The sequence below is a fragment of the Sinohyriopsis cumingii genome, chromosome 11 (genome assembly GCF_028554795.1).
Source record: "Sinohyriopsis cumingii isolate HCF-2022 chromosome 11, ASM2855479v2, whole genome shotgun sequence".
Taxonomy (NCBI): Eukaryota; Metazoa; Mollusca; class Bivalvia; order Unionida; family Unionidae; genus Sinohyriopsis; species Sinohyriopsis cumingii.
In genome coordinates, this window is record NC_142971.1 from 70,111,521 (window position 1) to 70,138,172 (window position 26,652).

The 26,652-nt window shown below is 36.8% G+C and overlaps 1 protein-coding gene across 1 annotated transcript; it reads left to right on the forward strand.

Annotated features, from left to right (window-relative positions):
* The first annotated feature begins 658 nt into the window (after positions 1 to 658).
* Positions 659 to 26,587, forward strand: LOC149788665 (uncharacterized). The gene is made up of 4 exons (XM_089973538.1): positions 659 to 2,229; positions 2,466 to 2,665; positions 21,627 to 21,706; positions 26,426 to 26,587. Exons 1-4 carry the CDS (start codon positions 1,037 to 1,039, stop codon positions 26,570 to 26,572), a joined length of 1,620 nt encoding a protein of 539 aa, XP_089829664.1. The 5' UTR covers positions 659 to 1,036; the 3' UTR covers positions 26,573 to 26,587.
* Positions 26,588 to 26,652: the final 65 nt, after the last annotated feature.

The window sequence follows — 26,652 nt, forward strand, 5'->3', positions numbered from 1 at the left end:
TAAAGGATTAAAATATCGTAACCTTGGCTCACAGTCGTTGCTACATGATATCATAAGAAAACTCAGCAATATTTAAGGATATAAAAAAGGTTTAATTTAATGCTTGATATTTTTCTGCTGCCCCTGTGCATGGCAATCTTAATGGGCAACCCGGATACACACACACACATGTATATATATATATATATATATATATATATATATATATATATATATATAGAGAGAGAGAGAGAGAGAGAGAGAGAGAGAGAGAGAGAGAGAGAGAATGGAAAATGTAATGATTTCGATTAGAAGTTGAAAAAGCCTAATTGATTCTGACAGGAAATATAGTAGGCAATACACATTGACATTGGGAACGAAGCCCTGTCTTCCCTACATGCAGTTTTGTGATGTAACGCGACTCTCTTGAGCGTGCTTTCGTAATGAGTTGTAGCATCTGAGAAATAATCTCTATAGGACACATACATCTAATTTCGTGTTTAGCCTATGTTCTCCCTATTTCAAAGCCCACATTGGTATCCACAGTGCAACACATGTATCTTTTCTACCTGGGACTATCTCGGCCTGACGTATATTTTATCGAGTTATTTATATTACGCCTAGATTGAGATATAGTATTAATTCTGTCAAACGATTTCGTGCACCAGTCAAGCTATGAACCGGCCCTCACATGACCAGGAAGAAATACCAGCGTGATCAGTTTAAGGCTTATATGAGTATATAAGAAGATATACCTTAATATTATATAGGAAAATAAAGGAAGGCACTTCATAATGGCGACTGCTATAACACATACCGAAGACGAACCATTTGTCCCATTTGTTTGGGATTATTCAAAGGACCAAGACAGCTACCGTGTGCCCACACATTCTGTCAGAGTTGTCTACTGTCATACATCACAAGCAAGGCTACAGAACATGAGAAAAAGAGATGCATCGAGTGTCCAGTATGTAGAAAAACAACAGGTCATTTTAAACAGAATAAACCAACTATTGAATGGGCGTCTCTCTTTCCTGTCGACACTGTGATACAATCAATGTTAACCACGAAATCGAAAGTAGATCGTGTATGTGATGCTTGTATCTCTGACGGCTCCTCTGTCACAGCTACAGGCTTCTGTGCAGTATGCGAGGAAGCAATGTGCGATGACTGTCTGAAGTTCCACAGGAAACAGAAAATGTCAAAAACTCATACTATTCTTACAATTGAGGAGTTATTGAACAACCCACAAAATGTGATGAGATTTGCTGAAGGTTTTACATGTTTTGAACACGACGGTGAAGATCTAAAATTCTACTGCAACAATCACAAGGTTGTCTGTTGTGGAATTTGCTATTTTGAAAGCCATAACATTTGTTCTAATGTGAGAAAGTTGAAAGAGGAACTCCCTGCTCTCTTACGTGAAACCAAACCAAGTGAAATCATTGAAGAGTTGAAGAAACTGGAAACTCACTTAAAAACGTTTATCGATGTCAAGGAATCTAATATTAATGACCTTGAGTCCCAGGTTAATGGACTCATTGATCAAATCACAGAAATGAGAAACAAAATCAATACAGTTTTGGACGAATTAGAGATGAAAGTGAAGACGGAGGGAAGAAGAATCCACAAAGAAGTTGCTATTAGAACACAAGAAGAGAACCATCAATGTTTATCACTGATTCATGCCATAAGAAATTCTCAAATTCTGTGTGAAACAGTTGACAAATATGGAATTGATACGCAAAAATTCCTGACTGCAGAAAAAATAAAGTCACAGCTACCTTTATATTACTCTCAGGTCAGAGAAAAATACGAGCGAACAGAGACACTAACAATACAGGTGAAATTCACTCCACTGGTAGAATCTATTTTATCGTTGTCATCATCTGAATTTGGAAAATTTGTGATGATGACTGGCTCAACTCTTTCTATACCTGGTTTGAGGAAACCAACAAAGGAATGCCAGGTTGAGAAAGTTGAAACATTTAATGTTAATATCAGTGGAGATACACCACGTTATACTGGTGTTACTTTTCTCCCTAGTGACAGGGTGATGCTTGTTGATGAGACAAATAAGCAGTGCATTCTTCTAAACAATTCACATGAAGTAGTTACAACATACAAATTCACAGGATACCCTCATGACATTGTGTGGTGGGTGATGAGGAAATGGCTGTATCTGTGTATGATCAGAATAAAATTCAGATTCTGTCAGTCAGGGATGATGTCATCAGTCCAGTCAGAACAATAACAACTAAACAGCCGTGCTATCGAATCACAGCAGCTGGGAATGGAGAGATGGTTGTGGTTGGGGACTGTGGTAATAACAAGTATTGCTGGAGTCTGATCAGAGATGGGAGAGAGGTCAATTATTCTGATCAGTATGACTCAGCATCTGGATTCTACCACTACATAGCTCTGAATAACTCTAAAACACAAGTCTATGTTACTGTGCTGAGTAAAAACTCCCTTCACTGTTTCAGTATGCAAGGCAAGAAGCAGTATACCTACAGTCCTGACAACCTCAAATGTCCTTTAGGAGTAGCTCTGGACAGGGATGACAATATCTATGTTGTTGGATTTACTTCTAATAACATTCATCAATTATCACCAGAAGGGTGTGTCCTACAGGTCATAACTACTGGAGTTCCAACTAATCCAATGGCAATCAGTTTTGACAACAGTAGAGATAATTTTATCATTACAAACAATTTTGAATGTCAACAGCTACGCATTTACCAACTGAAATAACAATAAATTACTATTATCATGCATCATGTGGCAAATTTCTGGTGCTGGAAATAATAAGTAAAAATTCCTTTAAAGGTGCAAATAATTTACTATAATTAAAATGATTCTGTTTCTTACATAATGAGAATTTGCTGTTCTTTTTGTCATTCCTGATCATGATTACATACAATAAAACATGATTAAAAATATTGAGAACTGCCTTGAAATTATTGTTGTTATTGGTTTAACTCCATTTTGTTAGCACAGTTTATGCTATACATTAAAGACAATATTGTGTGGAGGAAGAACCCAGTGAAAAACCACCAACCAACAGGAAACTACTCGAAAGCTTCTCACATTCCCACATTGCTGAGCCAAAACTCAAACCCATATTGACAAAGGTGAGATGTCAGAGATATGTGAAACATTAGTGATCTGTAAAAGCTTTTGACGACTTGGCCACCACATTAATGAATATACATGGGCACAAAGTATCTATATGTCCTGATACAGGAGTACAGTGTATATAAGAGTCCTTTATACAAGGGCACTGTGTATTTATAATTATTTAAATAAGAGAACTGCATATGATACATGGGTCACACTACCAGGTGATATGGGTGACTAAGGCGCCTAAAAATGTAAACATCGCCTTCTTTTAGGGACAAGAATAAATGACTTCAACCTGTGAATTTTTAGATGTACATTGACTTACCATAGTTATTTAGATGCCTTCTTGCCTTAACCAGGTCAGTTCTAGTGTTTTGTAGCGAAATGTATTCATCAAGCCATGAAGTAGCGAGGTTTGATATCAATTATACTGACAAACTCTTTCACATGCACGGTGTCATGTTTACCCCGACCCAGAGTAGCCCAGTTTGAAACATGTATAATCAAGGTAATTCTGACGGGTCATTGTTTGATGTCGAACATTGCCGAAGGCTAGCACTAATCCGTTACGTAAGATTGTTGTGGCTAGAATCGAAGGACCGGACATCGGAGTTGCGAAGTCACAGACAGCCAATTATCACCTAGGTGTCGAAATGTTCCAAGATCGAAAGAAATTGCCTGAAGAAGTGGGAGTGTCCTAACTTCTTTCCCCTGCAAACAGACAGACAGGTTGAACTGGCCGCTAAGACGATTGGACAGGGGCACAGCGCCACCCAATCAGAATCGAGATAGGGGAGAGACCTTGATTTGGGTAGAATGATATCCCTGCGTTTTCCGGCAAAAGTTAGTTCGCTGAGAGAAATTACCCAGAGAAGAGGTTAGCGTAACTCCGAATAGCCATTCGTTATTGGCGGGAAAATCTTACAGCGGGAAATTCTAAGTACAGAAAGCTTCAAAAGGAAGCTTTGAGGGACAGACCAGTTAAAGTTTGGTCCCGTTGTCTCAGATAGAGAGACGGAGGAAAGGAGGGAAGGAGAAGAAAGGAGAAGTTGAAGTCTGGGAGCGGAATTGGAGGAGGAGATAATAGAGACGGAAAGGAGAAGAAAGGAGAAGTTGAAGTCTGGAGCGAAGTTGGAGGAGGAGATAGTAGAGAGGGAAACAGAGACAAAGGAGGAGTTAAAGGAACGGAAAGAAGGAAGAATCAGCGGGAATAGATGAGTAGATGCAAGGACAGGGGGAAAATCGAACTCACACTGTAAATCACGGGATGAATTAGGCTGTCACTTGGTCGAGGGAAAGACGAGTGATTGGAAGTTATCGTTTTTAAATTATCACATTTATTAAATTGTTATTGATTGAATTTCATCTTCGTGTTCTCTATAATTCAACCGTCGGCATTGCTGACTGGGGGCTCAGAGCTGTAAATCTACATCATCACTAATTTAAATTTCTAACCTAACGAGCCAGGGTGGAACTTTCAATTTAATTTAATTAAATTATATTGGGAGAACCCCACCACAATACGACAGAACGTCACAGTGGGCGCTCCGTCCGGGATTTGAATTAGACATAAATATTATTTTACGACCTAAAGTTTATTTGTTAGGAAGTATTAGTGAACAGTGTGAGATATTTTCCATCCTATATATTTTGAATTTTTATGATTTTCTCATCTTGTGTTTGTTATATTTGATATTTGCATGTTTGGTAGATCTTTAATTACTTGCAGTAATTGTGAAGCAAATATCGAGCAAATATCTTACCTGAACGAAATTAGTTGCTGTCGACAGGTAAGTATTTGGCTGGGAACTTGTAATATCTGTCCATTGTTAGTAAGGTCGAGACAAGGTATCACTTCCTATTAGTAAAACAATATGGCTACAGAAAGGCAAATGATCAAGGAGTACCGTGTCATGGGTTTGGAAGATCTCGGCTACGAGGGAGATCGCCTGGCAGCATTTATTGAAGAAAGAATCAAGGAATGGAAGGCAGAAAAAGCAGCGGAGAAGGTGCTGGCTAAGATGGCAGCGGACCGCGAGCAAGAGCAGGCCAAGATAGCCGCGGACAGAGAGCTGGAGTTGGCCAAGATAGCAGCGGACAGAGAAACCCAGAAAGAGCTGGAGTTGGCCCGGATAGCCTCCGAAAGAGAAACACAGAAAGAGATGGAGCTGGCTAAGATAGCAGCGGACCAAGAGTTGGCCAGGATATCAGCGGCCACAAAAGAACGAGAGCTTGCTCACACTCTCGAAATGGAGAAGGTCAGGTTAGCCGCTAGGGACATAGATCGGGACGACGCTGGCACAAGTTCTGGAGGGACTGGACGACCTTTCATCGACCACCGAATTGTCCAGATAAGTATGCCGCGGTTCAGCGATAAGGAGGAGTCTATCGACGATTTTCTTGTGCAGTTTGAGAAACTCGCTCACGCTCATAAAATTCCTGAACAACATTGGGCGATTAATGTCTCAGCTTTTTTGCAAGGTGCAGCTCGTGAAGTCTACCACGGCTTAGCTGCAGACGATGCTGACGACTATAATGCGCTCAAAAAGGCCCTTCTCTGCCATTATCGGCTGACCGCCGAAACATATCGTAAACTTTTCCGGGACTCGGCGAAAAAGGCAACGGAGACCCACTCTCAATTCCACACCCGTGTTCGAGGGTTATTTGAGAAGTGGATGAAGATGGCCGAAGTCGAACGATCGTACGACGGGCTACGCGAGATTATACTCAAGGAACATGTCCTGAGTACTTACCGTCGCGAGTTGACAGTCTTTCTAGCAGAGAGAGAGAGCACCGGACGCTCGAAGAGATCGCTAGCATGGCGGAGCGATACGAGCAGGCACACTCGAAAAGTGGAGGTTCCGGGGGTGCGGACCGACCCCGACCCACTGAGTCGCGCCGTGTGGTTGAGGTAGAGCCGGCTGTCCGTAACCGTCAGGGCGACGGGAGGGTCGGAGGAGGATCTACAGGTAGGGATGCCAACCATAGACCTGGACAGGCCTCTACCACGAAAGCGGGTCTTGCAGGTCGGCGAGGGCCGCCGACGTGTTACAACTGCAAGCGCCCGGGACATATTGCCAGGGACTGTCCCAAGGGCAGGCAGACCCAGGTGAATGTCGTCGCTAGGAAGGAGCGCGAGCCGGAGGCAAGCTGTAACCCAGCCAACCTCGCGTCTGCTACTGTCAACGGAGAAGGTGCCACCATCTTGTATGACACTGGGTGTAGCGTCCCAGCCCTTGTCGACAAGAAGTATGTTAAGCCCGAGGGTTACACAGGGGAGGTAATCGAAGTTCAGTACGCGAACAGCGCGCGTGACTCATTGCCAGTGGCTGTCATTGACCTCGATTCACCGTACGTGAAGGGGAAAATTGAAGCTGCATGCTTGGATAGTTTGTCGCATGACGTCATACTGGGATGTCGTTATGTGTTGCCACAACCGAACCCCGAAACCTGCACACCGATGCCGGTGAGTGCTGTGGAAACCAGGTCCAAGAGTCGACAGACGAAAGCGAAGCCGATGGAAGTTACATCGACACCGGTGAGTAACGTTCTTCCGGCCGAGCTGAGGAAGCTGCAACAGGAAGACGCAACTCTGACGCAGTTGCACAAATACGCTGAAGCAGGAACGGAGAAAGAGACTCCGAATGGCGCGGTGAAGTTTGAGTACAAGAAGGGGATCTTGTATCGCCACGCCAGGAAAGGCCGCAAACACTTTAAACAAGTCGTCGTGCCGAAAGAGAAGCGAGGCGAAGTGTTAAAACTCGCGCACGAAAGTCTCATGAGTGGACACATGGGAATTGCCAAGACGCTTGACCGTCTTGTCAGAGAATTCTACTGGCCAGGGGTCCAGGGAGACGTTAAGCGGTTCTATCTCTCCTGTGACAAGTGCCAGAGAATGGCACCGGAAACGGCTCATCGACCCGTCCCCTTGGGGAGTAAACCCGTTATCGATGAACCATTTCGATGCGTCGCGATGGATTTAATCGGACCGATAAAACCCGCGTCGTCGCACGGGAATCGTTATATGTCGCGTACGGCAGTCGGAAGTTGTCAGCTGCCGAGAAGAACTAGTCCGTATCGGAGAGAGAATGCCTCGGAATCGTGTTCGGTACATCACGGTTCGAGCGGTACTTATACGGGCGGAAGTTCATATTGGAGACCGACCACCAACCACTCGCGTATCTCGCGCAGGCGAAATTGTCGAATGGACGATTGATGCGATGGTCGCTGTTCTTACAACAATACCAGATGCAGATCAGATACGTGAAAGGAATTGAGAACGTAGGCGCCGATTTCATGAGCAGGAGCGCTGGAATGGAATAGATAGCTGTATATATATATATATATATATATATATATATATATATATATATATATATATATATATATATATTCATTCATGTTCGCACTCAGTGTGTAGTGTCGCGATAATTTTGTTCTTTATTTCGTGTATTAATGCCATTGCATTTGAAGTAATTTTGAGGGAATAAAATCCCGATTTTATTCTCAAGCGTGGGGGGGGTGTCATGTTTACCCCGACCCAGAGTAGCCCAGTTTGAAACATGTATAATCAAGGTAATTCTGACGGGTCATTGTTTGATGTCGAACATTGCCGAAGGCTAGCACTAATCCGTTACGTAAGATTGTTGTGGCTAGAATCGAAGGACCGGACATCGGAGTTGCGAAGTCACAGACAGCCAATTATCACCTAGGTGTCGAAATGTTCCAAGATCGAAAGAAATTGCCTGAAGAAGTGGGAGTGTCCTAACTTCTTTCCCCTGCAAACAGACAGACAGGTTGAACTGGCCGCTAAGACGATTGGACAGGGGCACAGCGCCACCCAATCAGAATCGAGATAGGGGAGAGACCTTGATTTGGGTAGAATGATATCCCTGCGTTTTTCCGGCAAAAGTTAGTTCGCTGAGAGAAATTACCCAGAGAAGAGGTTAGCGTAACTCCGAATAGCCATTCGTTATTGGCGGGAAAATCTTACAGCGGGAAATTCTAAGTACAGAAAGCTTCAAAAGGAAGCTTTGAGGGACAGACCAGTTAAAGTTTGGTCCCGTTGTCTCAGATAGAGAGACGGAGGAAAGGAGGGAAGGAGAAGAAAGGAGAAGTTGAAGTCTGGGAGCGGAATTGGAGGAGGAGATAATAGAGACGGAAAGGAGAAGAAAGGAGAAGTTGAAGTCTGGAGCGAAGTTGGAGGAGGAGATAGTAGAGAGGGAAACAGAGACAAAGGAGGAGTTAAAGGAACGGAAAGAAGGAAGAATCAGCGGGAATAGATGAGTAGATGCAAGGACAGGGGGAAAATCGAACTCACACTGTAAATCACGGGATGAATTAGGCTGTCACTTGGTCGAGGGAAAGACGAGTGATTGGAAGTTATCATTTTTAAATTATCACATTTATTAAATTGTTATTGATTGAATTTCATCTTCGTGTTCTCTATAATTTAACCGTCGGCATTGCTGACTGGGGGCTCAGAGCTGTAAATCTACATCATCACTAATTTAACTTTCTAACCTAACGAGCCAGGGTGGAACTTTCAATTTAATTTAATTAAATTATATTGGGAGAACCCCACCCCAATACGACAGAACGCCACACACAGACATGTGTTTTTATACCTGATTCACCATTAACCCTTTCTCAAATAAGTTAGCAACTATCACTGGCTGGTTTCCACATATCCTTTCATGATAAAAACAGATAAACTTGTGCTTCAAAACTTTAATAATATGTGCAAACAGCAATTTGTATTTGAAGAACATAATCGGTGATCTAGATATTTGAACTGCCTCTTATACACTATTTCATGACAAAATTAGTTTTGAAACTGTACTTTAATGAACCAGTAACACAAAACAACGGCAGACGTTGTTGTGTCTGGGAAGTACCAGTTTATTAAATTGTATGTTTTTGCAAACCATTAGACAAATATCAGTGTTTGCCTTTACCCTCATTTGCACTCCAGACCCCAACATTTTAAATTTGACCCCCAGATTTGATACCAAAGTTTGTTTTTTACTCAGTCTGAACCCCAGTTTTAACACTAAGGAGATTTTTGACTAGCCGTCTTGCACCCCTAGGGGATGCACTGAATATATTCAGAAACATATACAATTCATTGAAAGTAAGGCCTAGGCGTTATGTTATGTTTAACATTAAAATGAATTTATGTAGGTCAGAAATGAATGGGACAACGCTATGTTGTGAAATTTGCTTGAAGCTCCGTAACGTGTTATGGTCAAAGATGGTTCTGACTTCGACTCGTATTTGTGCAAATACAACACACAAAAAAAAAAAATAGCAAAGCAAATACTATTTAACCAATGCCTAAAATTACTACAAGTACATGGACAAATAATAAAAACATACATTTGCAATCATTTTAATGGATTGTTGTAATGAAGCCATTTAAAGTGAGTGGTTATATTATGAAAACCCCTCTGTCTATAAAAAAACGGATGCACTCATATGTGTTGATTCGGTTGGAAAGAAGGATTTAGTTCATATGCCAACTATAAAGGAGGCATGTCTGTAATTCTATGCATTTCAGTGTGTTATGTATGAAAAATTACGTTAATGTTTCATCATCAACCCAAAAATTAGAGTCGAACAGTACGATATAAAGATGTGTGCATTTGTCCTCATGTACATGGTGCATGAGTTGTTTCAATTGCATACCATACTGCTATGTATATATGTCTTTATACTGTAGTCATGGGCACCTGCAGTATAGGTCAAGAGGGGGTCATGTAACCCCCCTGGAAATCATACTGCATATATATATATATATATATATATATATATATATATTCTGACAAGTTCTTCAATCATGCAAATGAAGCTGAAAATATGTCACAAGATTCTGTTCAAAACACTTAGTAAATATTAGCTTTAGTTTCAGACTGCTTACTATACTAACTCTCCCGGCCGTGGCTGACTGAACCCCACCTCTGCACAAAATATTGCAGGCGTCCATGACTGTAGTACTGTGTATCTATGTCTTTATACTATATCACTATGTATCTATGACTTTATACTATATCACTATGTATCTGTCTTTATACTATATCACTATGTATCTATGTCTTTATACTATATCACTATGTATTTATGTCTTTATACTATACCACTATGTATCTGTCTTTATACTATATCACTATGTATCTATGACTTTATACTATATCATCATGTATCTATGACTTTATAATAACCACTATGTATAGATGTCTTTATACTATATCACTATGCATCTGTCTTTATACTATACCACTATGTATCTGTCTTTATACTATATCACTATGTATCTATGACTTTATACTATATCACTATGTATCTATGTCTTTATACTATATCACTATGTATCTATGGCTTAATACTATACCACTATGTGTCTATGTCTTTATACTATATCACTATGTATCTATGTCTTTATACTATATTACTATGTATCTATGACTTTATACTATACCACTATGTATCTGTCTTTATGCTATACCATTATGTATCTATGTCTTTATACTATATCACTATGAATCTATGACTTTATACTATATCACTATGTATCTATGTCTTTATACTATACCACTATGTATCTATGTCTTTATACTATACCACTATGTATCTATGTCTTTATACTATACCACTATGTATCTATGTCTTTATACTATATCACTATGAATCTATGTCTTTATACTATATCACTATGTATCTATGACTTTATACTATATCACTATGCATCTGTCTTTATACTATACCACTATGTATCTGTCTTTATGCTATACCACTATGTATCTATGTCTTTATACTATATCACTATGAATCTATGTCTTTATACTATATCACTATGTATCTATGTCTTTATACTATACCACTATGTATCTATGTCTTTATACTTTACCACTATGTATCTATGTCTTTATACTGGAGCACTATGTACATGTCTTTAAACATCTATGCAACACTGCATATAGTATCCTCAAGTCTATGTAGGGGTAAATTCTATACGTCTTCATCCAGGAGCACAGTGTGTGTGTGTTTGTGCACGTGGAAAGAAGAGTAATTTACTTTTTTCAATTCTGCCCTGATTTATCCTGTGAATACGATTATTGCCACATAAAGTGAAACACAATTTGTGTAAAAAAATATTATCATTCAGTGGGAAATGATTTTTAAACCACTGTTATAAAGTTTAATCAAAAGTAAGAATCTATTAACACAGCTGTAGGGTAAAAAAACTGAATTGTATTATTTGTATTAAAAACATGATTTGTATTATTTAGAGATGACATGCTATAAACTGTGATTTAATATAAACAATGACCAAATACTGTAAAACTAAAATGACTTCCACACAAAGTAGATTACAAGACTGGGAATACATTGTCACAACAGGTTTTGATAGTAAATATTGTTTGGATTTACCTCCGAAATGTGAAATTATATATACCAAATTTATATTTACAACAAGAAGTCTAAATGTTTACAAGTCTGAAAAGCGATTGTGAAAATATCTGATAAACTTTTAAGTAGCATTTAATCTTTGTAACATTTTACAAAAGTTCTGCATGTGAAGGCAATCACAGTTGTGCCTATGCAAATATCATTCGCGTGGAGTAAGTGTAGTTTATCATCGAGCTAGATACAGAAGTAGGAGTTCAGCGGTGTGACAGCTTTTTATCTTATCTGGCAAGATGATTTAGAAATAACTGCACCAGACAACTATTACCACTACTATTTCTTTCTCTTCTCATCATACTAATTTTAAGATTACAAATCAGATTGCTACAAAAAATTGAAATTAACAAAGTATATAGCATGAATAATAATAATAATAATAATAATTGTTTTTGTTTTGGGTTTACCACCATTTCTCAGTGGAAGATAGGGTATGCATCATGCCCAGTATAACTGGAAGGAAGAACCCAGTGAAGATCCCGATAAGAACCACTGACCCATGTAAAGTTACTGGCAGCTTTCTCACATACCCATTTTAGCTGAGCCCAAGACTCGATCCCATATGTACAGAGGTGAGATGAGAGTGATCTGTGACGGCAAGTGCTTTAGAACACTTGTTACATGAGACCCCAATAATAACAATAATGATGATGATGATGATGAAGACGATAATCAATCAATAAATAGATGTTACTTTGACTATGAGTGTGTAAGTGTGATTTGGATTTTTAACGTAGCTTTAACAATTTTTCAGTCATTTCGCTACGATGTCTGTGGTGTAACAGTTTATTGTGATGTCTAGCATTGGAGCATCATACCGCATACATGCAGCATGATGTCCCACCCAGTGACATTATCCTGAAACCAGGTCGACCAGTCCTAACACTAACCTCTTAATGCTGAGTGCCAAACTTTGAATATGGATGAAACATTTTGGTCATGCGAATGGATTTTCATTCTTCAAGGAAGTCCTTATATATCTTAAACAGAAAGAAGAAAAGAGATGAAAATTGCATGTATTTAATACAGAAACAATTGATATAACCCCAACAATCCAATTTATATACTGATACGAGGACTCCCTTAACAGCCATGAAGTCAGTTTCTGTTTCTGTTTAAAAAAATAATATCATGGTCAATCAGATATCCCCAAGCAAAATGTCTCAAAGTGTCACCGAGTCACAGTTACTATAGTTAATTTATACAATATATTTTGCAATGATTGTAAATCTTGGGCCACCACAAGTCTTGGGACACCCTATATTATTTTCAAAAGTAATTTATTATGACCAATAAATGTCGTGAAAAAATTTATAGCATTTTTTTCATTTAGTACAAGTCTTGAGACACATTTGACAATTTTTCTAATAAATGACTGATGTATTTTATTGATTATAATGAGATCCCCCCCAAAATGACTTTGTAGTTGTTAAGAGATTTATTACAAGAAAATGTTGAAGTTAATATATCTTTTAAAGCTCAATAAATTTATTTAATTTTCACCTGTTTCTTTATTGCTTCTACTCTATTCAGACGTGTTTAATTTTATCAGACGGATGATAAGAAATGAGCATATTGTAGGTTGCTGTACCAGTAACATATCCCTTTTGACCCAAGTTAATTAGTGTTTGTTGATGCATTATTTTATAAGAGTTTTGTATCAATGTACCAGTAACATATCCCTTTTGACCCAAGCTAATTACTGTTTGTTGATGCATTATTGTATAAGAGTTCTGTATCAAAGCACCAGTAACTTTTATTTTGCCTTGTAAGTGCAAATAAATAACTCATTAAAATGAGATCCCACTATGACAACAAACAACAAGTGTTTGGTTCAAGGCTTGCATTTAGTGAGCATATTTACACAATGGCCCCATTGAAAGATTGAATGAAGATACAAGATACAATAAAGATGTTTCAGAAATATTGCTTAAAAAATAAGTAATACTGTGAAAATTCAGATGTAGTTTGCTATGTAAGCGACTGTAAACACCATTTACACAGCTACAGTAATCGTGCTAATATTATGGGCCAAAAGGAAATTTATGCATCAAAGTACTGACATAGCCACTGGTCAATATTCCCTCAAGCCAAATCAGTTTCAGGTTTAAACAATAAACGGATCTACAGTGCAGAAAACAAGAGATAAATCCACCAATTATAAATGAAGGAGATGCAGAAACAACCAGCTTTACAATGTGTGGAAAATTATGAATTTGTAAAGCCTCAAGACAAAAGTAAAATAGATAAATGATGATTTTAGTCTGAAATGTAGCCTTAATTGTGGTCATTCTTTAATGAACATGTAACAATTGTGTGAATACAATTCTTTCATGAATACGTAACAACAATTATGCCAATATATGGTTATGTGCCTTTTACAATTTAACATTTGTACCATTTCATAAATGTTACTTAAATTTGTAGGCTCACTTGTATCATTGAAAACAAGTAACTCATGAGCACATGGATCAAAAGAACTGGTCACTGCTGTGTGACTTGTTTTTCTTGCCAACTTTGTCTTGACATAGTTTGTGTCTACAATTGTTGCAACACCAAAATGCAATATTTTGTACATGCATATATGTCTAAGGATATGGAACAAAATAATTATATTTTTCATGTCTCAAGATTTACAGCTACAATGGTAGGAATGAAAAGCATGTAGCTGTGAGACTACCCAATTAAGTAAAATTTGCAAAATATGACTAAATCAGCTGGTAGTTTTAAAAATGAAAAAGGTATCAACCTTCCAATTCAATAATGTATTAAATACAAATTATTTTGATTATCTCTCTTTTCAAGTAGATTTTAATAATGAATCAGCATTTAAATATTCTTTCCTTCTCAACATCTACAAACTCTGCTCAGAAAACAGGACTACCCTATGCATGTGACATGTCTAAATCTGATATGAGCACATTCTTCTGCTTAGACCTACATGTCAGTGATGGATGGGATTATATCTGAAGCCCGTCTAATATTTTATGCCCCTCTCCTTGTAAAACTACCAGCAAGCAATCAATGGGCCTGTCTAGTAATATATGGGCCTCCTTTTCTTCATTTTTACTTGTCACAACAAGATGGTCATATGGCAAAATCTTGTCTATATAATGTATTACTTCATATTCAACTGAGAAAACCTGTCAAAGTGGGATGGCACTATGCCTGAGGCTAGTCTATGTCTAATTATGGGTCCCACTTTGACATAATCAAACACCCAGTCCCTTTCATCAGGCATTTGTTCAACAGTGATTTATGTGACCTGTTTGATTAATATTAGTCTGGCTAATGTGATCTTTGTGATAATTAAGATGCAAAATATTTAGGATAACAAAAAAGGAAAATTACCATTTATACAAAAATTTGATAATAATGTAGGTTGTTAAAGTTTAAAGTTTAGTCAATGTTATGTACATAATAAAATTTACAAAAAACAAAATATTACAATTCTGATAGTTTATTATGCTGAATGACCCAAGTTTTCCAGTACATTTCACTAATGATGCTGCACCTGAAAAAAAGAAGACTAATTGGAAAATGTAACTAATTACACAATCATTACTAAAACATTAATAATGGTTAAAACACATCTTGCCTGCAAGCAATGTAGGATAAAAACAACATTCATAAAATTCTTTAACAAAAGTGCCAATATAAAATTATGAACCAATTAACTAATTACTAATTAATGGCTCTGTTTGAAGATCTGATGAGGTTAATGGCAGCTGTACTTTTGCATTAGTTTACTGGTGACACATCAGAGAAGCCATCAAAACTATATCTGACAGTACAACCACAATTACTGCCCTCAAATATTCAAACAAAACATCGTTAACCCCATTCCAATATACTTTAAAAAAGACTGTAAAAAAATGGATGAAAATATAATTCTTTATGTCATTATGTAAAAGGATAGGCATGAATAAGTAACAAAAAAGAAGTGCAAACCATCAAGTTTGTACAAAATTGAAAATATAATTAACTAAAATGCAAAGTATGATAGTAAAAACAGCTTACAGTATGATCAATTAAATCATCAAAAAGTTCTATCAAGTCCTAAATGTTCTATCAGTTCCAAAAGGACTGAGCAATCTGAAAGAGTTCCAGTGTTCTGCAATCTACTGACGTACTAACAGTATAGAAGAATCACTATGATATAATCCCTAAATGTCTATTAAATGAAGTCATATTAATTCAGTAGTAGCTATTTAAGTATTAAATAAACAAATAGTCTTTAAATCCATGTTAGAGCACTGTAATTCAACTAAATGAGTATTAAATAAATGAATCCTCTCAATATAACTCATCCACCATGAAATATTACCAGAAATATTCAATTCCATGTAATAATTCTCATATAGATGACTAAGTCATAATACAGCTGAAAAATGCATATTCATTCCAGAATTATTTTGAACTGGTAAACACGGTCATGTGGGTTATGCTAGCGAATCAGAAATTATGTCAGCCTGTCCTTTCAAAGACCCCATGAACTTCAGTCACATCACATGATGTTTATGTGAATTACAGTACATAACAACCTTGGAACCTTATGAATCAATCTATGCACTTGATGCAATAATGACTCATTTTTAAAGTGCAAACTTACGATCCATATATAATTAGTATTTAAAATATTATCAACTAAATGACCCTTACAAACTTTAATCATGAATGATGACACACAAAATACAGATAATACATTACAATAGTATATCAGGTGTGTTCGAATACTGCAGTATTCTACATCACATATGCCATATCTGTTCAAGTACAACATAGGCTCATGCTAACACGTATGTATTGGACCACTGTGTTGGTTGTACTAATGATTTTAAGTTATCAGTGTGGATATGGATCCGATGGCTCATTATGTACCATGCTTCTATGCTAATTCTTGTACCTACGAGATGACACAATTAGTGTACATATGAATATCAACTCTTTATGTACCACCAGATCTGGGTCTATGTTATTTGTTGTCTAGATCTGATGGTTCATTATGAACCATGCATCTATGTTATTTCTTGTACCTATGAAATGATGTTATTAGTGTACATAGGAATGTCAACTCTTTATGTACCACCAGATCTGGATCTATGTTATTTGTTGTCTAGATCTGATAGCTCATTATGTACCATGCTTCTGTGTCATTTATTGTTCCTCTAAGATGATGCTATTAGTGTACATAGGAATGTCAACTCTTTATATACCACGAGATCTGAGTCCATGTTATTTGTTGTCTAGCTCATTATGTACCATATTTATTTCTTGTTCCCCTAAGATGAAAGTCAACTCTTTATGCAGGTAATCAATCTTGGAATTTTGTTTCCTTTTCCTCAGCCTGTGTTTCCCCTTTCATATTACCTGTGGATGAGATGCCAGTTACTTCTGAGTCATCAGTTTGTGTGACATCTTCAGTTTGTGTCAGAACATGAGTTTTCCTCTTGCTCTATAATATGGACCATAGCAGATGATCACTGCCTATAATATGGACCATAAAGACAGGAGTTATCTTCCATTTTGGTATAAATATACTCACTGCCTATAATATGGACCATAGCAGATGATCTTATCATAAAGACAGGAGTTATCTTCCATTTTTGTCTAAATATACTCACTGCTTATAATATGGACAATAGCAGATAATCTTACCATAAAGACAGGAGTTATTTTCCATTTTGGTCTAAACATACTCACTGCCTATAATATGGACCATAGCAGATGATCTTATCATAAATACAGGAGTTATCTTCCTTTTTGGCATAAATATACTCACTGCCTATAATATGGACCATAGCAGATGATCTTGTCATAAAGACAGGAGTTATCTTCCTTTTTGGTATAAATATATTCACTGCCTATAATATGGACCATAGCAGATGATCTTATCATAAAGACATGAGTTATCTTCCTTTTTGGTATAAATATACTCACTTCCTATAACCGACACATTTATAAGCCACAACAGAAATGTAACTGATCAATGGATCACACTGTTTTACTTCTCTAGGAGACAATTAAATGAAAACCGCTGGATAGTTTATGCATAAAATCCACAGCAGATCACTATCATACAGATGCTTGTATTTAAACACTAAATCTATTTTAGTATAGCTTGACTGAGATCACCTGCAAAATGAATAACCAAGCCTTAGTTTGACCAACCTTTCTTTTCATTGTTGTGTTTAAAAAAAAAAACAGCGTGCAAGGAACTGCAAATAATTTGCATGACCTTAGCCTCATTGGTTTTGGGAAGTTGCATGACAAGCGATTTTTGTTGTGAGAACCCAGTCACACAGCCTTGCAGCATCTCTATAGCGTGAATACAGATACAAGAAGTGTATATCTTGTACAAGATGCCTAATGAAGCTCAATATATAAATAATATGAATATAAGGAGTTGTGGAGACACCAAAGCAATTTTTGGTGTGTTTTGGTGTCTTACAACACAGTAACATAAGGTGTTTAGTGCCATGGCAATTGGTATCAAGTGCCTTTCCCAAGAATACATGATGATGACCTCATCCAATCCAATGGTCTGAACCTGCACCTGTTCAGGAATCACTAAAGCATCAATTGCATCTGGTACAATAACCATGGCTCTTGCTTCCATTAGCCATGCCTATTCTACATCCCCAAAACACGAGAGGGTCATGAATTGCTGAAGCATATTGTGAGTCTGGTACACCAACTAAGCCAGCAGAGGACATTTTGGTGTCCCAAGAAGTTTGGTATGAAAGTGTTTAATTGCATTTCAAATATATGCCAACCTGTTCCTTATCAACATCTGTATTTGCTAGTCCCATTTCAGCTGCTTATTTTGCCCCAACTGGCCTGCTAGTCAGAATTAGGTCCATGGCACGAGACAGTCCTGTCAGCTTGGGAATTCTGACAGTGCTCTATCTATCAGTGGCACACCTGCAACAGAAACAAACACCAATATATTTCCCATTGATTGGTTTAGTGTTTTATAGCAAAGCAACACAAATAAGTTATTGGATGCCTCCCCTCATGGAATAAAGTGTGTTACCCAAGGGCACACAAAACTAGCTGATTCAATGGTAAGATTCAAACCCACACCCTTTTGGCTATGAAACTCCTGCCTTAACAGTAGTGTTGGGAATGAAATTAATTATCACAGTGGCATGCTGTATTAGCTTTACAAGGTACTCAATTATTTACATTCAACACTGACTGATGGACTGATATGTTTAACAGTATTATTAAAGTTTTCAGTTGGGACTTAAAGATTGATTTCTTTACATTAGTGACAATTATTATTAATTCAATAGTATATATCCATCCAACATGGTATTAGTAAACATTTCCACAATAACATCTGAAGTATCTCCTACAACTGAACAAGTACGTTTGTAAACCTTAAAATTAAGCACAATTCAAGTACAACAAATGCTATGTTCTTCAAAGCTGTTTCATTAACAGGGAGCATTTTTGAGACAAACCACCAGAAGGAATATCATTTCAACTTTGGAATACTTATCAGAAATTGCCAATATCAGTGATATGTATATTTAATATGCATTCTTGATTAGTTTCTTTTTGTCCATCATTATGTGCAATGTCTGACTGTATTGTGGACTTGACCTTGTCCAAAATCAAATCCACTGCATTCCTAACTAAAGACACTGATGATGTTTTTATTTTGGTAAACAAATAATATAATGCTAACATCTTTATATGAGTGTGGGTTAAATATTAAGATCATTATCTTAGAGTCAAGGAATTATATTTACCATGTTCTTTATTATAATTTTGATAATAGAATGTTCTAGAATGGAAAATTCCATCAAGTCATGGTGTCCACAGAAAATGCTAATTGTGACCTAGGTCAAGTAGAGTGCATTGTAATCTTGTTTGTCATATAATTATTGATTCATGCTGTAAGATCTCAAAGCACAATTATTTCAATATTTGATTTGGGTCAAATTATTTATTTAAATTATTTATTCACTGGAAATACAAAGTACTAATAAATAATATTCTTGGACAGACACATCAACTTGGAATTATAGTGAATTCCGATAAGGACATCTTGGATTATGAAAGTTTGATTCATCAAAAGACTGTTGTCACATTACCAGTCAATTTTATTTTTGTCATGGTCTGATGTTTAATGCTTTAAGCAAGACTGGGCTAGAGGAATATTTATACCAAAACAAATATATGTGCAGTCAAATGTACTCTAACAACCTGTATACATGAAAGATAGTGTAGAAAATGCTAGTTCCATTGGTCCCATTCACCAAACTGAAACCAATACAATTAGTACATACATATCATCGGTTCATAAAGACCACTTTGGGATCATGGCTTAATCACATATTATAGGTTTTACTGTATATGATAAGTCATGTTTAACAAGGTTTCTGCAAATTTCTTAGAAATTGTCAAGGAATGGCTATTTTTGTAATTTATGTGCAATATTGATGCACAAATGGTGAAATAAATAAGTATTAATTAGATTTGGTGATGTCATCAAAATTCACCCATTAACTCATTCGGCTCCGGAGACTGAAATGGGGGTAGGAAACACATTTAGGAGGTCAATTCTGAAAAGATCTAAGAGTGTGCCATTTAGCCTGATGCATAGTGGTGCTAGAAACGTTTTTCAACTCATGCATATATGCAGAAGCGAAAAAGTTGGAGCTATTTTTGTTTCATTTGCTTTTTGGACTCCAGGCCACTGCTTACCCCAATCTCCAACTTATCCTACTGTTTGCAAAGGTTCACTGGTCTCTGTGCAATTCAAGTGGTCTGCATTAGATCACAGGCCCAAAAGCCTAAATTCTGGACACAAAATCTGATTTTGACAATGGGTGAATTTTTGGTGTAAAACAAAAAAAACAGGTCTGAAAAGATATGTTTTCCCCTCTACATTCTGTAATGTGAGTAGAAAGTCCTGATTATTTGGTATCATTATAGAGCTACATCTATCTGCTTTATTGTAATACCACCCACTTTTGGTGTATCTTAAATGACATTGAGGTTACAAAGCTTGAAATTAGGGTGCTGCCTCATCATGCCTACAGGTAGGATTAGGGATGATTGAGTTAAGGAAATAAATAATTAATTAATCAATGACACCAATGAAGTATTAGTGGAAGGCAGGCAGATAATTAGGGTATGAGGTAGATAATAAACAAGTTCTGCTATTTTACGATTTGATTTACTGCTATAGGAGGCTAGCTCTTCTTTCTAGCTGCCTACTGGTATTTCACTATCAACATAATGCAGAGTAACTATGGAAGGTGTACATGCCTGACATCAATTTCAAGAACACAAGCCCAAAACACCTAGTTCACAAATATATCCATATCTTTAAATAGTAAACAATAACAGCTGAAAAAGTCACACCATAGCCTTAAGTTAAGAAATTTGCCAGGGGCCAATTATGAAACATTACCCTGTCACCTTAGTCTTAATGCATTCATTTCCTTTGGTGGTCTTGCCCATTTCCTTTGTCATGCGGTCTGCTTCGGTGATGTTCCAGAGTATATGACAAAAAATATATGAACTCTTGCGCTATCAAATGTCAGTAAAACACGATATTTTGTTGCTTAATAGGATTCGTCACAGTCATTTTAAAAGACCACATATCACAATAAGATTGTAATTTTTTGTATATTTTTATTTTCATTAATTTTTTTTTATATAATTGTTTGGTTTATTAGAAATATTTTATACATGTTTGGTTTCTAGTTCTTTTAAAGCACAAAGCTGGCCTCATTATTTATTTCACAAATTATTCTCTGCAATAAATGATTTCTTTGCGCAAAAACAAAACCTTTATGGACAGTTATGGTTTTAATGGCATTGAATAAGATGGACTGCAAATAAATCCAAGTGTAAACATTTAGTTATTTAAAGAAAAAATAGAACAGCGGCGTGTTGAAGGGTGTCAGATTTGCTTACTACCCAGCTAAAGTCATGTATAAGCTATAATCTACCTGTCATGGGAATATTAACGCAGCCTTGTGTTTGATCTCTAAAGATTTCAACAGGGTTAGTGTTGAACTCTTAAACTCTTATGCAAGGTTACCATGACCAGCCAGAGACAGGAAACTTGAGTTGGCAAAGGCAACTGGCCTGCCGTTATCACACCTACATGTTAAAGGTTAGTTCAAGAATTAAAAGTAAAGTACACTGGGCGAAGGGATCATGTTCTTATCCAACCCCATGTTGAGAGACAGCCACAGGGACACTGTCTGATAAGTTTGATTGGATCGGTTCACAGCAATATCCAATCGAGATTGAGAGGTAGAGGCTGTGATTACAATGGCGACCCGAATGATATACATAGGAATCGCCATAAAGAATGATGCCAGTGTGTATAGAGAGAAATCCCCATGAAGCATGATGAGGGGCTGTATAAATAGGAATCCCCATCAAGCATGATGAGGGGCTGTATAAATAGAAATCCCCATGAAGCATGATACCAGTGTGTATACAGAGGAATCCTCATGAAGCATGATGAGGGGCTATATAAATAGGAATCCCCATCAAGCATGATACAAGGTAATATAAATATTGCATTTTGAAACAATGAGATAAAACAATTAACTGCAATCATGATTGTTTACATTTTTCTCATATAAAAAGAACAAAATACCCCAAACACTTGTCATGATATAACTGCACACCAGGTTTCATAAAAAAATATCTCAAATTGTTATCCAGATAAGATGACAAGAATATAATGGTGGGACAAACATAATGTATAATAAAATGCGGATAATTCTTCAAAAGTTGATCAAAAAGACTCACAGGACACAATGTCTAGCCATGAAATCATGTGAAGTTAGCATACTCCTACCCATGCCCATTTCATTTGCAGGCAAATAAAATTTTGATTTATAGTGTTATAGCTCTGTTTAGTTAGATGAAAATATGCACTGTTGAAATTGAGAATTAAGCCACCTCTGACAAATTTCTTGTGTTTACATTGGTTACAGTAACCATGGGAAAGGCAGATCAACATCATCTCAAGTCAATAAGGAAAATATAAAGTTTCAGATTATAAGAAACTCCCTCTCTCACTCAGTATCCTTGCAGCTGACTGGCTAACGTCAAATCATTGACAAACAAGATTCCAGGATATGATTCTCTAATGTCTAATTTGAGACCACTGACCAACCGGATGTCAAAATTTTGAGTCAAGTCAGAGTGAAAAGACTTCTTTACAATCTTGGGACCTAATGATTGTAACAAACCTTTGAACACCACCATTATCTTATCATCAAGCTGTTAAACATTGTCCATGCCACCATACGAACATCTTTGAAATATCTGCAGTGAACTTAGAGTTATAGGTGTGTTCAATAGGATGCATCTTTTATTACTTACCGTATATTAGATGATACCCAGCAAGTTGAAAATTGACCCTTCTGTCTCTACAAGTACCCCTTCCAGCAAGTTTCCTACTAATATGGTATCATTCCATACATCTGCTCACTGGCAAATAACACTACTAACAAAGAACCCTTGTTCTTGTGGCATATAAATTAAATGCACATACAAAGACATTGTCTTATGACCTTTTCAAACTGGACATTAGCCTATGACAACTAACTTTGGATAAATGCCAATACCAACTTTCCTGCAGAAAATGCCCATCATGACGAAATCCTCCATGTTCCAGAGCGCACATATCATGACTCCAGCCACTGCATACTGAAACACAGCCATGATGATTGGCTTAGATGTCAGAAGTCAAGAAGGCCCTTAAATGAAATCAAAGACTGGTTACCATTTACTACTTCCTTTTAATATTCAATGTTAGGAACTGCGAGTCAATTTATTTTATTAAATACTGTTATTACCATGCACAAACAATCTGAAAATTTGATCTCTTGCTATTATACAGTTATTTCCTTTGAAACCTGAACTTTTGATGCAATCATTACCATAGTTACCGGTATTTCAGTTGTTTATGAACCTATGAACATGCACTAACATTCCATGATCTTTCAGTTGCATTAACAGGATATGAAGTACTCGCAATCCAATACACATCAGGCAAAACTGCATCACATGGAATGTGGAAAGACATTGTGATCAAACCTGAGTTAGGAAACTGCTGGGTAAATACATCAAGTTTCCTTAATAATAAATTCAGTGTGGTAGAAGATCCCTGAGCAAGCTGTTTACAATCACCAGCTTGAAAATATAGATCTAGAAATTAACCATATTCTTTCAATGAAAGTTGAGAATTGCTAGTAATGCATGAATGTCTAACAGGAATTTATGTAAAAACATAGATCAAACAAAACATGCTGGAAAATTTTTCATCAGTTCTCATACCAATTAGTTACATACTAAGAGGTTTCTGCCAATATGGTCTTGAAGAACAGAGTCTGAGTCTGAGTTCTGTATGACTGATTTTAAAATTGTCAAGTCTGGTAAACCACACCCTCAAAAACTCATTCCAAAATGTGGCCCCAAGTGGCCAAGTGGTCTAAAGTGCTCACCAATGATGATTACGGATCACTGCCATCTCACCTCTGTCTGCATGAGTTCGAGTCTCAGGCTCAGCTAACATTATGTGAGTAAGCCTGCCAGTAGCTTCTCGTGGGTCGCTGGTTCTTCCTGGCTTCTTCTTCCACCAATTATACTGGCCGAAATGTATAGCCTATCCTGTGCTGATAAATGGCGTTAAACCCTACAACAACACTCCCAAACAAAAACATGCTTACAACATAGGTTATACGCAAAAAGGGGCTCGACTAGTCATCTCATCCATGTGGGTTTGAGACACTGCATCAGCCTATATGTGTATGTGAGAAAGCTTGCCAGTAGCTTCCAATAGGTTAGCAGTTTTAACTAGGTGTGATCAAAGTTGGTAAATGAAACCTTGATATATTGTTCAGATCTATCTTCAAATTTGAGTTTAATCTAATCATCATAAATGAAGTATGCTTTCTTGTATTGGAACATGAAAAATGTCAGACTACCATCACATTCATCTTCGCTATCTTTTATTAAAAGGGAACTCAAACAAACTTCATCAATTATTTTGAGACCGAACATTAACATTAAAACACAATTATATAAGGATACAACAACATTAAGCCCACAACAACGAAACATAATAGCAACAAATGGAATAAAAAGCTGTGAAAACATATAGAGAAATGTAATCACTTTCATTTATCACTACTCTGAAGTAGAATGAATTATGTCCCTTTATATATCCTGTATATCTTTCAAAGGCTAAATGAGCTGAATAAAGCAAGTGCCTTATTATAAGAAACAACTTTTAATAACAGACATTACCCAATATGTCATTGGTTTTTAAAGTTTAACTCCCTCCAATGGTTGTTATCGTTTCAAATGTCATCAATTGGCAAGTGCTTTATTATAATAGCGTCAATAACATGCATAGAGTATATAACCATATAGTGAAACCTTCACTATAATATAATTCTGCCCGTGACATGCATAAAGTATATCACCAGATACTGAAAACTTTACTATAGTACTGTCCATGAGATGGATACAATATATCACGTTATAGTGAAAATTTTACTATAACACTCTTAATGAGATGCATAGAGTATATCACATTATACTGAAACCTCCGTCAGTAAGTTTAATTAAATAAGTTCAGGGATCGTCCTGGGCTTCGCCAATGTTGCAAATTGCGATTTTTTTTCCTTATTGGCGACAAAAATATCCCATCTGGCGTTTTGTTTTGGCGACAGACTTTTTGGTTATTTAATTTGTACATACAATCATGGATTTGGACTGGATAAATTAAAAGGGAGAACGAAAGGAAGCCACAAGCTTGACTAAGCAATGCATTGGAATCAATCTGTTACATAAACAATCCTTTGTTCGTATTGACAACCCCATCTTTACAGTGCATTGTTACATCATAATCTGCTTATGCTGACATCTGGGCTGAGTACTGTATGCTGTGATACAGTCAATCATGCTACCGAACTATACCTACAACTGACCGACTTCTGAAGACGTGAATAGAACAGATACAATTAATTGAATGTCTAATCCTTCTGTTGTTTTTTTTTTTTTTTTTTTCATATACCAATACAATAGTTTTGCTGAACCTTCACAGAAAACTGATAACCTTTGAAGTACAGACTACTGTGTATAAATACAAAGCAAATGGAAAAAATGTCAATCACAATTATGTCTGCCGCCAGTGCAGCATTTTACTCATTGATCTTTTCCTTTTGCCATCAATCCGTGTTACGGCTACTGAGACTTAAACTCCGCAACAAGAAATAGCAACAAAAAAAAGAACCAGTTTTTGCATAATTAATAATAATTATTTATTTCTCAAAATACAGGAGTGAAAGAATCCCTAAACTGGGTGTGAATTTATGCTTATATATACGGTCCAATATTGCCAGGTGTTGACTCGTGTAAGTTTCATTCGTGGGAATGGAGATCATATTTTGCTTGTCGAGAAAATTTATACAGCATTCAGTGATCATTCTTGGGATTTAGGAAGCAAGTCACTACAAGCTTTGTGAAGCTAGCCATAAGGGGGGGGGGCTGCTGATAGACTACTGGTGTCACCTGTCAACACTGTGGACTGTGAACGTAGATTCAGTAAGATGAACCTCATAAAAACTGATATCAGAAATAAACTCTGCATCTCATCTCTCGAGAATTTCATGAGAATCAGCATGTACAGATGTGAAAAATTAGACTTTGAAACTGCATTCAACAAGTGGGCAGCCCTAAAATCGCGACGGATTTTCATGTAACACTTTGTAACATTTTGTTAATGCTTGTTGTAATTAAAGTATTAACTAACCCATCTTTTGTAATTTTCATTGCCTGTTACATTAATAGACTAAATTAACACTTGGAAAAATGTACACTACTTGTTCTGGCAACACTTTTTGAAAATTGGCGACAAAATATTGAGGTTGGCGATTTTTTGGGCGACAGCTTTTTAAAAGCCAGGACCATCCCTGAAGTTCATGCTTCAAATAATTTTATGACCATTTAAAGAAACGGAATTCATCAAGTGTTGTACTATGGTTAACAAACCAAGTAACCACTGGTAAAAAGTATATTATTATTTAAGGA

Coding starts and splice junctions, on each gene's coding strand:
- LOC149788665 (XM_089973538.1), top strand. CDS start 1,037: ATGTTAACCACGAAATCGAAAGTAGATCGTGTATGTGATGCTTGTATC. Junction 2,230..2,465: donor TCATCAGTCCAGTCAGAACA/ATAACAACTAAA, acceptor TCACTGTTTCAG/TATGCAAGGCAAGAAGCAGT. Junction 2,666..21,626: donor GGCAATCAGTTTTGACAACA/GTAGAGATAATT, acceptor CTCTTATGCAAG/GTTACCATGACCAGCCAGAG.